We start from the raw sequence: 15,253 nt of genomic DNA, 5'->3' as shown, positions 1-15,253 counted from the left end.
ATCTCATTATTTGTTTGCTGTTAGGCCCTTAGGCTCATGAGAGTACATGTTTTATTAGATAGGCCTAAAGATAAAGATGTAACATAAATTCAGTACTTTAGCTTGGGGGTACAGGAGCCATACCCATTCTGGGTACAGGCCCAGGATAACTTACTAGTGAATGAAAATCTTGAGTAAATTACTGAACACCTCTGTGTCTTGATTTCTTTAGGCAGACAACCCATACAATGTTAATACTGCTTTATGGGATCTGTGTCATTAATCTGGAAAGGACTTAATAAATAAAAATTATCGAATTAAATTAATATAATTGCATTAAGAACACTTTTTTTTTTATTACTATGACTATTGCCAGGGAGGGTGAAAAACAAGGTCAACAAGAAGGCCTGCCATTTCTTATGAAGGCAGCTGAAGACACTTAATTTTTCAGTGGGGAAGAGCTGAACTCAAATCTCAACTTTCCCCCTTAGGACAGTGGTTCTCAACTTTCCTGATTCTCTGAACCATTAATACAGTTCCTCATGTTTCTGTGATCCTCAACCATAAAATTATTTTTGTTACTACTTCATAACTCTAATTTTGCTACTGTTATGAATTCTAATTTAATTGTAATGTGTTTTATAAAGGCTTTAGGTGACCCCCGTAAAAGAGTCATTAGTTTGTCCCTCCCAAAGGGATCATGACCCACAAGCTGAGAACCGCTGACTTAAGAGCACCTACTTCTAACAACTACCTTGCTTCCCTACACACTATACAGTGGGAATGTGGCTGCCACAGTCCCTAGCCTTGTGAGGGTCAGGAATGGAAGATCAGTGGCAGCCAGCCTGGCTCAGACAGTGACACTTAGGAAGGTTCGTTCCTCTGAGGTCATTTCTCAATTCCATAAATATTTACTGAATGGAGGCCACTTTCCCCCAAATTGCTCATGCATTTGGGAGTTTTTCTATGTCATCTAGAAAGAGGTCATCATAAAAGCTTGGCTGTCAGGGTCATAGTGGGTCTGAAAAAAGACACATTAGTAGGATTTCCTGAGACAGCAATGTTGGGACTTCCACAGGTGGGAGCTGAGACAGATGCTGTCTGAACCTTTAAGACAGAAGCCATATGGGCTCTGGTGGCCATCGCTTCTAGCCACAAAACATCACATGCTTAAGTGGATCAGAGAGTGGCTGGCTAGAAGTGGTGGATGGGAACACAGAAGGGCTTCTTTGTGCAAGGGTGAAAGAACAGGTATGTAAACAGAAATGTGGGGCACCAATGTTAGAGAAGGGTGGATAAAAGGAGCTCTCTTTCTTCCTCTCCGTTTCTCTCTCTCAACCTTACTCTTTCTCTATTTCTCTTCCTCTTTCCATTCCTTCCTCCCTTTTCTACCTAAATTGTCTATTGCTGTTTCTACACCTACTATTTATCCATCTTCCCATTCAGCAGCCAGCTTTGAGGAACACCTTCAGTACAATGACAGACAGTAGCTATGTGGCTCTGTAGATTATACTGGGCTGGACTTTGTTTGCCAAAACCAGCAATAGGTTGGCTTTGGCCATAGGCAGTGATTTGCTGCTTCTAGTCTCTATAAGAATGCAGAAGCCTGCTGTAAGTAGGGCAGAACACAGAGAATACATAGAGCCCAAGCTGTAAGTAACCACAATCCTCTCAGGCCTTGAAGAACCTTTACCTTCAAGGCTATGTCCTAAGTTTACTTGTGATCCTACATGATGACCCTCTTTTATGCTGCAACAGCTCTTCCCTGCTTTCATCACTAAATAATCTGAGCTTTTAGTAGTCTTGACTGTAACCCTACCCTATAGCCTCTTAATACATTCACCTACCTTTAGACATTCAGTCTCCATGGTACACACTTATAAGGAGTCCTTCTTGACTCCTCCGTGTGAGAAACTCCTTGGCTTATTCTCTCCAACCATAGAGTGGCTTTGAAATCATTGTCAGGGGTAAGTTTCCAACTCCCTGATCCCCAGTCTTCCTTACATGCTACTGCTTCTTTGAAACAATCACAGCACATGGCACAAACAAGACACAATCAATGGAAACTGACAGAAAGAAGGGTGAGACCCAGTAGGCAGTTTGCCCCACTTTGAGCCCAGTTGTGAGTGCACATGTCGAAGCAAGCAGCTGCCCTTTTTGCAGAGTGAAGTTTGCACATAGCCATGACTGTCCATCCATAATTTTATTTTAAGCACATTACATTTTCCCCAGAAAAGAGAAGGAGGATATAATCAGGACTATATTCTTCACTTGCTTTATCATATTTCAGTTTCCCCCAGGGCACTCCCTTCAAGAGGAGATCACAGCTAATGAATATTAAATATCTATATAAACTCAACACAGACTACAAGCAACAGAGGAGAGCCACTGCCCAGGTAAAGGAGTAGTTCTAGAGGCTTCTTACCTCTTCAAGCTTACCTAAGCCATAGTGTACAAATGCACTTCAAGGCAGATAGATTCCTGGTCACTTTCTGTACCATAAGAAAGTCCTGATTCACCTGCCAGGACTCTGAGAATAGAGATCCTCTGATCTCTATTCCTTACATTTAAGAAGAGCTTCAAGTGGCTTTCCTGATCCTGACCCTTCCTGACAGACAGGAAGCTGAGCAAGGAGAAGGGCTAGAATTCCTCCCTGCTCAGGTCAGAAGCTTCCTTTTTCTTCTCACTCCAGCTCTGCCTCTCTGTAGGGCAAGCCTCTCTCATTTGCAAAGCAAGTAGTGGGCCTTGGACTGTGGCAGATAGACACGTTTGATCTTGAGGAAGGCCAACGTGAGAACTTTCAATGTATTCCTTGGACCTCCCGGTTGAGGACTCAGATCTTTGGTCCTGCCTACACATCAGCTTTCTGCCCCATTGCCTTCTTTTCCTGCTCTTTTGTGCCATCAGTGACCCCTTTTGACCTTCCAGATGAAAAGAATTTCTTCTCCCTCCTGGAGGATTCCCCACCCTCGCCCCTTTTTAAAGAAAAAAACCAAAACAAACAAAAACAAAAACAAAAAACTGCACAGTTTTAAAACAATGACAATCTGGGTCTTTGATTCTAGAAGTTAGACTCCAAAGGCCCTTGGGTTTCATCTAACTCAGTGTGGTCGCTTGATGATGATGTGTGTGGGAAGGCCTAGTTACTTTGCAAAAGGTACAAACCACAGTGATTCAGTGTCAGGATCCAATGATCTGGCTCAGAACCAGTCTTGCCACAGAAGTCGCATTTGCTTCTGCATCAGTTCATTTCAAGATACAGAGGAAGGAAGAAAAGGGGTCTATGGGCTGCCCTGAATCATCCTCAATACTCTAGAAAATTATGGCCTTGAAAATGATGTCTATTTCCCACAATAGGAAACTGAGTCTCAGGAGCAGGCAAGAGGTACGCATGAAAACCCAGATAGAAGCTTCAGGTTCCAAGTTCCCCAATGCAGCCACAACAATGGGGTCCAGTTGAGTGCAGTTTTTTTCCCTGTTAGACTTTAGAAAGCAACATGGCTACTGTAACTGGGAAAGAGAAGGTTTGGGAACAGAAGGTCCCATTACTGAGAAGTTTTGTTTGTTTGTATTTTAGTAGTTGTAAACATGTAATGGCAAAGACACAAGAAGGACATGATGTGTTTATTTTCCTTCTTTCTGGGACTCAGTGGTACCAAACAGAAATACCAGGAAATACTTTCATGCTTTTTCAAGGCTTTATCCAGGTATTGGACACAGTCTTTGGTATTTGAACTCTTCTTTGACCTACCTGGTGAAATGACTTCCAACCATTCACTCTAGCTTGACTCAGTGCCTCTGCTTTCTGGTCAGCAAGATGTGTCTGACTGCTCTGGAAGGTTGAAGGATATCCTATTTTTCCTAATGTTTCTTAGCATAGTACTGCCGGAGTTAGGCATTTAACAAATGGAGCCCTGCCTGCTGCACGTTCTACTTCTCCTGATTCTCCTTGTATGATCTTGGGCAGTGAACATATTTCAGTTTTATCCTCTCCCAAACTGGGTGATCAATTTATTTGTTTTCGAGTTGCTGAGAGCTTTGGTAATGCTTTTGAATGAATCGTATTAACAAACTTTTAAAAGGACACACGTATCCCCAAACTACCAGGTATCACCAGTATAACTGGTGAACATAAATGAATGCTTTTCTGTTTGCAGTGCTTTAGGGATCAAACTCAGCGTAAATTACCTGCCCTTAATTGCAAGTGTTGGCTTTTTACAACTCTAAGAAGTAATGATAGTAACTAACATATTTTACTGATGAGAAAACTGAGGCAAAAATTTAAAGTGTCTGCACCAGGATTTCACCCAAATGTCATATTGGCAGCTACGATGGCATCTGATGCTCTGCTAGTGCTGTGCAAACCAGACTCTATCACCATCGTTGCCATCTTTGTATCTTTTCTTCTGTGTATTTGTTTATTTTTATGAACGTCTATCTTTAAGCCAAGTAAAACGCTGTTTCAAGAAAGTCTTGTGGGGGAAAGCTATCACACTTTTTACAAAGGGAACTGTGAGTAAATTTAGGCAACCAGGAAAGTTTTTGTTTCTTAAATTAATTTTTTTGCTAAGATAAGAAGTAGATTTGTCCATTAGGGCTACATATTATTAAAAAGAAAAAGAATAATAAATGCAACTCTCAGCAGAACCCACTCCCCCAACTCCCTCCCTTCCAGCCTAAGATACTGTTTTCTTTTTCAGTCATTTTTGTTCTAAACTCTCCTCAGCATATCCACCAAGAAGACAAAATGATTCATCTTGTTTCCCTTTCTCTCCTTGGCTCAGTGAGGCCAGGACAGTATGATGGAGGGGCCACAGGCTAGGTGACCCGCTGCCCTCCTAGCAACCGGTGGCAAGGCAGATTGATCTTCTGCCCCTACCCCTTATCTACCTCAGAGAGAGGGAGCTCACTGAGCTGTAGGGAGTGCTAATTGAGTTACTGGCCCTGACGCTAACATCTATGGAGACGCCCTGTCAGGGATGAGAGACCAAGTGATGCTGAATGCTGCTGGGGGCGAGGAGCTGGGAGGAAGACAGAGACACAGTGGGAGTGCCTGCAGTCCTGGGAGATATGATGTGGGAGTCCCTGACTTTGTTTTTTGACTGTATATCAGCATTAAGCAAGATTTGAATCTCCTCAAGCCATTCAGTGGGTGCTAGAAGAATCAGGATGGCTCAGTATTAGGTGGATATCGAAAACATAAAGAACAAAGTGAGAAATCGAGTCCCAAGGTGCTGACCTGCACAAGGCCTGTAAATGGGAGCTGAGTGAGCTACCCAGAACTATTCCGAAGGACACAGGGTGGGAGATGAGGACACCCAGGGTTGTATACCCCGGTTTCAGTATCTTCTCTGAGGTTAGCATGCCCAGTTTTGACTCAAGATATATGACTAAGTACAATCCCTTTGAGGAATCCTGCACATTTTGTCTGACTAATTTGACCAATACTTTCCCTCCTTCAGCTTTTATCAGTAGCCTGTCAGTAGTTTATGACTCAGTGCCTTAGAGACGAATCCCCATGGCTGCTGAACAATGCCTCTAGCCAGCGCCTGCTGGGGGAGTTATCATTTCACTGATAGCATGGTTTCTAAAAGAAACCCCAGGCCTGGTATGTGTTATAGTTCCAAAAGGCGGAAAGAGGACAAGATAATTTCCATATTGCAAGGGGGATTCAGTCGGCATTACTCAAGAGGTCGTGTGGGCGGTATTTGTTTAATAAGAAACTTATTATGTGCTGGGGGACTAGGGCACTAGGGGTGGGAAAGTGGGAAAGGGAAGTCACTAGAGTGTTGCACAATAACACATTGGCACCTTGGGAGTACTTCCGGATGTGTGGGCTTCTGAAAAGTGAAGGGGAATGCCCCCATAAATCTGTCACCCACCCTCACACTGCTGTTACTGGCTCAGGGAAAACAGCTCTTATAAATGGTCTGTGATGACAAGAGTAGTAAAGAAAGGCAGCGAAAGGGAGGAGGAGAAGCAGGAGGAGGACAATGACAAAAACCACGACAAAGTCAGGAGGTGATAGAAGAGAGAAAACAAAAAAAAATAGAAGCAGAAAGAAGGAAGAAGGGAGGGAGGGAGAAAGGGAAGAAAGAAGGAAAAAAGAAAGGCAGGAAGGCAAGCCATTCCAATGACAGAGTTCCAGAGGAAAAAGGCAGGGTCCTTTATTCAGTTTGGAGGTAGCACCTCTGTGACCTTGGGTCAGTTGACATATCACAATAAATCTCAGCTTTCACATCAGGGATAAGAGCCACGTATAGGCTTGTACCAAATAAAGCTGCACAGTATAGGGCCACCCCAGCCCATTCTGTGGCACTAAGAACGGTTGTGGCTGAAACTGTCCTCCACAACATCCCACCTCCCCATATTCATACAACAGAGGGACGCCTAGCTTCAGGAAATGCTACTAAACTTTCTTCTATCTTTTCAGGATTTTTTTTTTTTTTTAGGAGTTTAAAGTATGATCAACAGAAAACAATTTTTTTGGTTAGCTTAAGCAAAAGAAACACCCACTACCCAATGGAAGGCTTTCTCAGAGGTCTGGAGACTAGGAATTGCATGTCCTCAAATTCTAGCCCTAGGACTTTCTTTGGTATAAATAACACACCTATTTTATGTCTCCTCAGCAGCTGCTCTCTCTAGTATTTGGATACTGTCATTTCTGAATCCTCATCAAAATGGGTTCCTAATTGGCTTCTGAATCCAAGTTGTGGGTTTGCTGTCTGCTGGAGTAGAAGGTAAGTCTAGGCTGTGAGTCACTCAAGCTGCAGAGTAACTTGGTGAAGATGCTGGGGTATTAAACTGCCCTAAAGAGGTTTGGTTCTACCTCATTGGAAGAATGATTCTGATTTCCCAAATCTAGTAACACTTCAAAATATTGATAGAAATCTTCCACAAATGAGCCCTAGGTTTTTTTTTTTTTTTTTACATTTTCTGTACAAGAATACCAAGTCTTAGTCAACATCGTATAACCAAGCTGTGGTGTGAACCCTAGTCAGTTTTACTGAGGCCAATTTTCTTGGGCACTGTTCGTGACTCACAGGATGATGAGAAGAATGTCTACTTCAGCAAAGTCGTCCTCAACACTCCATTCCCACTTCCCTGGGTCATTAAAGCTGTGGAGAGGGGTGTGTGTGTGTGTGTGCAAAATTCTCTGTCTATGCTTGAGCTTTTTTTCTTAAAAGAAAGTTTTTCAGACTCAAGCTTTGGAGTTTGTATTGGAATGCAGTCCCTGAGAGCTGGTATCTTAGGATGAGTTCCATTCTGCCTGGAATGCCTGTATCTCTGTGAGTGTCTACCATGGAATTCTAAATGGCCTGTCAGGAGTACAGCTGATGTCTTTACTCTAACACAGATATCTATCACCCAATGCACAAGAGAAAGAAACTTTCTGTAACACCATCTATGTATTCCGTTCCATGAAATTATTACATGCATTGTTTCATAATAATAAAGTCTCCATTCACTCCCAACACTTTTTAAATCAGAAATAATTGAGACCTTTTTGCAAGTAACTTATTAAAGTAAATATACCTGGCTGTCTTGGAACTTACTTTGTAGACTAGGCTGGCCTCAAACTCACAAAAGATCTGCCTGCCTCTGCCTCCCAAGTGCCGGGATTAAAGTCTAGCCAGACTCTGAGTTTAAATACAGCCTAACCCTGTATGTATATCTTCTACTACAAGCATTCCTTTCTAGCTTTGTAATGGTGGTATACATATATAAATATTCAGAGAATAATAGTTCAGAAATATTCCCGACATATAAAAGATGGTCATCAAATACTACCACCAACAGGTCACTTAGGACCTAGGAAAGTGGATTTAGGAGGAATCAAGTCCCATCTTCTTGACAGCACCCTTTTCTTCACAGATGTTACAGAGAACATTTTGAAAACTTCTACTCCTGAGCCTTCATTTTAGTCAGGGTAGAAGGAAATGCGAGGCCCAAACAAGCAAGGGAAGCTGATTCTAGACTAACCATTTAGTGCTATTTCTAGAATAGTCTTTCAGTCCTACTGTCACTCTATATTTAAAATTCAGTTCATTTTCTACTAAGGGACAAATAACAGCCTAATTTCCATCTACTCTCTGCACTAGACACTAATAACCAAAAGAATCAAACAAAGAGACAGATAGTAATTTTGGTTCTTTGGGACTTTTTTCCCCTCACCTACTTTGATGCATCAGGAAAGCTGTCAGACATACACTATTTTGGCAGAGGTCTCTCAAATATATAAACCCTAGTTCTGGTCTGTGGGCTGAGGTTTGCTGAAACTTTCCTGAAAACATCTTTCCAATTGTTGTGTATTTTGAGGACTGACTACCCCAGGCATGTATTTTCGAAAGTCCATGTCCTGCATCTTGCCTTCCCCAGAACCTACTTTCAGGGGATTATAAAGTGAAATGCCTCATTCACATAAATAAGTATTCTTTGGTATAGATTGGTGATCACAGAATGTTGTCAAAGGTGAAGGTTAGGTTCAAGAAGTGTTTACAATTATGAAGAATTCAGTCATGTACGCTGGAGATAACATAGCAGCAGCATCGGAGGTTCTCAGAGGTCTCCTCCCAAAATCATTTCCATTTAAAGGGGGTGAATTTAGTCCCAAACCTGGTCAACCTTATGTAAGTCCTTAGCACAGCATCTAGAGCTTAATTCTTGGTTTCAATTAGTTTCTGCATGCCACTCAAGACAGTTTAGTAAACGAGATTTTACAATGGGCCACACTCAACTCTCAACACAGGAGGAAGTCTTCTAAAACAAGCAAACAAAAAACACAAAACAACAACAAAAACAAAACAAAATTAAAAAGAGCTGAAGTGCTGCCAGAAAACTGCCAAGTACTTCCTCATTCTGTGTCTTCCTTTTCTCAACCACATGCATTTATTTGCAAAGCATTTCTACACTGTTGCTCTGCTTCTACTTGGTGCACAAAATAGATAGTAGGTGCTCTATCATTGTGTTCCGAATGGAATAAACAGTAAATGATGCATTTCTTTTATCCTCCTGGAGCTCAGCCTACCCAGAGAAAAACTGTCTAAACCCAGACTTTTAATGCACTGCAGATGCAAAGATGCAGTGGCTTCTCCTTCCCTGTAGTCCTCCTGGAAAACTGCCTTTCAGCTAGAAATCTTCCCACCACGGTTTCATCCCGTCTCTAGCTGCCCATTCCCTTTTCAGATAGTGCACCTCTGTCCTTTGTAATTGCAAATGAATTGTGATTAGTTTTCACCTCCAGCCCAAGGGATTAGCCAGAGGACCTTTGATCTTCAGGTATCGATTTGCATCTTAAAGGAAGCATGATCTCATCTGGGCCAGCTCAAAATTCCATCCCTGCCCCCAACCCTGTCTGTTTACCAGCCCTGGGGCTGGACAGGGCCTCCCAAGTGGGGCTGAAACAACAAGATAGACCAGACTCTTTGAGAAGGCTGAGGAAAACACGTTTCCCACCGGACTTGGTAAAGGTGGGAAAGGAGGTTTGCTTTCTAAGCACGGACTGCTCTGCTATTTGTCCTAATGCTGCCAATCCCAGAGATTGTGCAATTTGGCTCTGAGGCAAACATCAAGACAGCAGGTAGAACCTCAGCTAGAGGTTGTGTAGAGTAAGGTGGAGACTTGAGAATCACACAAAAATCAAGGTTATTCTCTCTTGAACCTTTGCCGATCATGGTGAATCCGGAAACATTTGTAACTGCCTCAACTTTGATATTTCCCACCTCTAAAGAACAAAAGACTTACACATGATATACTATGTCAATAGCCACCCAGGATAGTTGGTGTGTTTCTTAGTGCTTATGACACTAAGGTGTGGCACCAAGGAGACACTTGGTAAATGTGAAATAAAAATGAGTGAGTTTCATTTAGCCGTAATTGTTATTATCATAATTGGACAATCAGTCAAAGACATGGCAGAGACTCACCAATGCAGTTGAAGGAGACCTCTTGCTGGCAGAAAAGGGAGCAGCCATCCCCATTGATCTTATTCATGTCATCACATTCTTCTCCTCGGCCTCTGCACAATGGATACAAAAGGGAGATATCCCAGGACAGTTTCAGAACTGAGGCTGAACAAATAAAAATATTCATATGCATAATGGAGCTTCCATGAGAGTTTACTCAAGTCTCTTTCCCTTGCTCAGTCTAGTTCCTCACCACAATGAAATTAACAGAAGAGATAGTTATAAGCCAGCCTTAGCTGTATTTTTTTGATAAAGGACAGTTCTGCTCCAAAACTGGCCATCGTGTTGACCTTTTTGTGTTTATGCATGCATACGCTTGTGTATGTGTGTTTACGTGTGTGAGTGTGTTCATGAGTACAAACATTCGTATGAATGCCTGTATATGCATATGTGTGTGCAGGTCCAGATGTATATGGGTGCACACGTTTGTGGGGCAGCAGGACCACCCTGGGTGTGTTGTTACTGTCAGGAACGTTGTCCAGTTTAGCTTTTGATGCGCCATCTCCGATTGGCCTAGATCTCACTAATTAGGCGAGGCTCACCTCTAGCAACCCAGGGATCCAACTACTTCCGCCTCTGCTGTGCTGAGACCATAAGCAGCATTATGCCTGCTTTTAATGTGGATTCTGCAGATCAGACTCAGGACTAAAGTGCTAGCAAGACAAGCACTTTAGTACTGAGTGAAATCTTTGTTTTACCTCTTGTTTTTGTGGTGCTGGGTATCCAAACCTCTCCCAGCCCTACATAAGCATCACCAGTCCAAGATAAGCATTTTCCCATCTGAGGTATCTCTTCTGCCCTCATCCTTTGAAACTTCAAGTGAGTTAAACTGACAGTGGGAAGTTAAGAAATGCAAGAATAAATTAGCAAATGACTGGCCAGCTGCCGTTCCTGACATGTCTTAATAAAATCTGACTGCTGTCTATAACAGTTTGTTTTTTAATTGAAAACAGTGGGAATGTTCAAGGTCCTCCAACCTTTACCTTTCCTTCAGCTGACACTGTTCTCTTTCCCTCAATATACCCTGAAGACACTTTTGTTTTTTCCGCTCACATCCCCAGGGTTAGTCATCTTTAACTAGACAGTTTTACTCCTTCCATTGAGTGTGTCATTTCTTGTTGTTGGAACTCTGAAGACTGTTCTTGCAGCTATTTCCATCACCTAATGATGATTGTGCAGAGGTTAAAATGGCCAGAAAATGAGCACTGCTTTTTTTTTTTCTTCCCTTCCCTCAAATGAGGATTTGGCAAGGAGAAAAAAAGAGCAAAAACTAGAAAACTAGATAGATTGCTGCTTTCTGGAAAGTTCCCATCATTTTAGAAACAAAAAACTCAAGCTTAGAACCACATATTCCAAAAATAACTGCACGATCTGTGTAAGTCCTTGGCCAGTCTAGCTGATCTTCTAATAAGTTTAAATCTATTGAAAGCAAATGTAACTGGAATTTCATTCGTCAGTCACAGTAGCCACACTGCAAGTCCTCAGGAGCAGTGTGTGGCCAGTGTCAACTCTGCTGGACGGCACAGAACAAAGTCCACCACCCCCAGAATATATATTGTGTGGTGGTCCTGTCTATGCCCAGCCTCAGTTTTTCCCGTGTTATAATGGAAATAATTAAGCCTGTTCCTTGGAACTGGATACAAAAATGAAGCATAATTTAAAGTGTCTGGCATGCTGTGTAGCACCTAGCAGATGTTGAAAGAGTCAGTTCTCATTCCTCCTTTGCCTTGGGGTGGGGTGGGGTCTCTGAAGAGTGTGTGGCAGCTGTCCCTCCCTCTTCAGAGACCAGCTGGAAACTGTCACAGCATGGAACAGGTCTCAGACTTTTCTTTTTCCCAGGGGTAATTAACACTAGGCAATGTTTGTTGTCTTTAGAAGGTGTCAGAATAGCAGGATAAGGCCTAGCAATCAATCCTTAAGATGGCCTGGGCTGTTGCATCAATCTCCAAGGAGCCACCCAAGTTCTCTCCTGTCTGCAAATCCGTGAGGTAAGAGACTGCCAGCGACTCTCACAGGCCTGAAATGAACAATGGCCTTCAGCTTCTTCGCTTTCCCATGGGTTATGTATAAAATACACTCTCCCTACCCCACCCCATTCCACCCCTGCTGCCCCCAATCTGGACTGTTTTCTGAAGCCACAACAATATTTCCAATTTACCTTCCATCACCACCCAAACAGTACATTCTATTGGTTTAAGCAAAACACTAGGGTCATCACAAATATCTTTTAGGCACGATTGGTCTATCGTTAGAGTGGTTCTGAAAAACCTCCTTTGACCTCTCAGGCTCAAGTGGGTAGGCGTCATTCTCTGTGTTCACAGACATCTTGCTTCATCTATCACAGAACCTGTCAAACTGACGGCCTTTGCTTAATACTGGAGAGCCTGTGAGGTGCCAAAGGAGGCAGACTCTTCATCATCCTAGCAGCCCAGTATCCTGTGCTTGGGACGAAGGACACAGCATGTGACCACCTCTCTACTGGCTCATTTTGTAGCCGTGACTTCTCACACTAAAATGAAGAGATGAATTGAGATGAGAATCAAGACTTTAGTACAAATGTTGGCTCTACTGTTTAATAGGTGTGAGTCTAGAGAAAAGAACTTCAGTCTTTCTTTTGTGGTTTTATTATAAAGTTTCATAATAGGCCCAATCACAAATGACTGTGGAGAGGATTCGAGGATGGAATAATGTGTTGCAGGGTCTCACATGTGATAGAATCTTGGTGAACATTCACACGTGTATTATAATATCCATCCAGTCTTTTCATCCCCACACTATGTATAACATTGGGAGAATCTGTTTATTACTGTGACCATTCACAACAGAATGCTTACCCGTTACGGGTTTCTGTGAGATCTGGATCTATCTTCTCTCTCTTAAAAAAATTCATTGATTTAGTATGTGAGTGAGTGCATATGTACGGAGGTCTTTTTGGTTTGTTTGTTTGTTTTTTGTGGGAACCAGAGGACAACTTGACAAAATATATTTTCTAGTTCCACCAAGCTACCTTCTTCCTTCCTTCCTTGCTAGGACATTCATAAGCTAGATTCAATTTTCAGCAAAGTATGTATAAATAACTACTTCATTTTACTAAGGATGGCTCAAATATTTGATATCGATACAGGGTTCTGATTCCAGGTAATCATATTTTAAAAAACTACCACATTATGAATACGATTAAGTGAATGATTGTCACGAAACCTTTAAATCACTAAAAACTCTCATATTGTTTGTAGTATTCTGTAAATGCAGGTGTGTATACCTATAATATAGAGAGGCTGAGCTATAAATTAAGGCTCAAATCTGGATAAACTTTGTGATTGTGGTGACATGAATATGAATAGCCTTTAGTGGCACTACTTGAGAGATATTAGGATATGTGTCTTTGTTGGAGGAAGTATGTCACTGGGGGATGGTTTTGGGTTCCAAATGTTCAAGTCAGTCCCAGTGTTTCTCTTTCTTTCTGTTGCCTCCAGATTCAGATGTAGAACTCTCAGCTACCTCTCCAGCCCAGTATCTGCCTTTATGCCGCCATGCTTCCTGCCTTGATGACAATGGGCTAAACTTCTGTATTGTAAGCCAGCTCCAATTAAACATATTCCTTTGTAACAGTTGTAATGGTCATGGTCTCTTTTCATACTAATAAATCTTAACTAAGAGAGTTATAAATTAGAAATTCAAAGTTACAATTATAGGCTCTCAGAACCACCATAGAGTTTTTCGGGCATTCTAGATGTGCTGTATGATCTTGAACCAATCAACAACTTTCTTTCTGAGTGCTCTGGGCTCAGTTCAATGTTCCATCAGTGGAGGAGAAACTCATAGCTGGCCCCTTTTCCCTACCATATTACACTGTGAGTGTCTTCATGTTCTGTTACTGGATTTCTTTATATGGATCTTAAATATGTACAACACATTATAAATTTCACCTTCAGAGATGTGTGGGCCTTTATAATCTGTGTCGGTGAAATCAAATCTTAGTGAGCATATGATTTGTACACTAATTCAAGACATAAAGATTCTTATATCTTCAATATTAGTATTGATAATTCTGTTTGGAAATAACACATGATACAGGTCTTTCAGGGCACAAATATATATCCCTTAAATGTATGTTTCAGTAAACCACTGACAATTATGGAAGTAATTACTGACCTAATCTGTTTTTTTATTTAAATATCACTTATTTAAAAATAGCGAAAGTAATTTCTTAAGAATATCAACAAATAATTAAAATATTCCCTCCTCACTCAAATAAGATATATTGCTTGAAAATTCTTTTGTATCAAATAGTTTTAGTCATAAAAACATGGAGAAAGCACAGCACTTTAAAATTTTACTGTTATTATTATCACTGTAATTAATTTTCATTAGTGAAGTTGATTATCTGTATTCCCTTAATGTAGGTTCTCGGGATCAAAGTTAGGGTTACCAGACTTGTCTGGCAATTACCTGTATCTGCTGGGCCTCATTGTTAGCCCCCAAAACACAATTCTTACAGGGGGCTTTTTTCAGAAGAACAAAAGTCCTTCCTAATGTAAACCATATTTTGCCCAATGAGAATTCATTCAATTGGAACATTTTAAACAGACTTATTAATGAAAATCTCTCTCTCTTTCTCTCTCCCTCTCTATATAGGACCAGGTTTAGATTCAAAGTTACCATGAATCTAAAGCTTGCATTGTATTTCTGATCCTCCTGCTTCAACCACTCAGGGCAGGTTTGTGCCATCACGCTAGATTTATGCGCATCTACCTCAGGGCCTCAGGCATGCTAGGCAAGAACTAATCCAACGGAGCAAGACCCCCAATCCTAAATATGTTATTTTTAAACTATCAAAATGTGAATTAGCACGTATATATTAGTTGCTGATATACTTCAGTGTGGGGCAGGGGTCTCCTTCCACTGCTATCCTTTTGCACAGTCAACAGAAAAGACAGAATTGACTGCAGTTCATCTGATATTACAACACATATTTCTTTCAGTGTAAATCATGATCAGAAAGCATATTGCTGTTGCTGGAGGGACAATACTTGCTGAAGGGCTAACAATACTTGCTCTGAGAGAAGATTCAGGTTTAGTTCTTAGCACCCACATGAGGCAGCTCACGAGTGTCTCTAATGCCAAGTGATCTACCACTCTTTTCTGGACATGGACATGGAACCCACATACACATACAATAGAAATATCTCTTTTAAAAGGACAGCATATTGTCATCAAATATCTACATCATTGTGAGAGGACTTTTGACTGTCCACTGCTTTTTACTTTCAAAAATCCAGTATGTTAAATAAACACATGTACTCCTG

General features: G+C 41.4%; 1 protein-coding gene across 1 annotated transcript in view; it reads right to left on the bottom strand.

Annotated features, from left to right (window-relative positions):
* Pappa (pappalysin 1) overlaps positions 1 to 15,253 on the bottom strand; it is a 266,143-nt gene that overhangs the window by 109,026 nt on the left and 141,864 nt on the right. The window contains exon 10 of the mRNA XM_055611618.1: positions 9,906 to 9,997. Coding sequence (XP_055467593.1) covers positions 9,906 to 9,997 — 92 coding nt within the window. The remainder of the gene's footprint in view (positions 1 to 9,905; positions 9,998 to 15,253) is intronic.

The sequence above is a fragment of the Psammomys obesus genome, unplaced genomic scaffold (genome assembly GCF_907164565.1).
Source record: "Psammomys obesus unplaced genomic scaffold, mPsaObe1.curated_primary_1811, whole genome shotgun sequence".
Classification (NCBI taxonomy): domain Eukaryota; kingdom Metazoa; phylum Chordata; class Mammalia; order Rodentia; family Muridae; genus Psammomys; species Psammomys obesus.
Note: the sequence above shows the minus strand (reverse complement) of the source record. Positions and strands in the feature narration are given on the sequence as shown.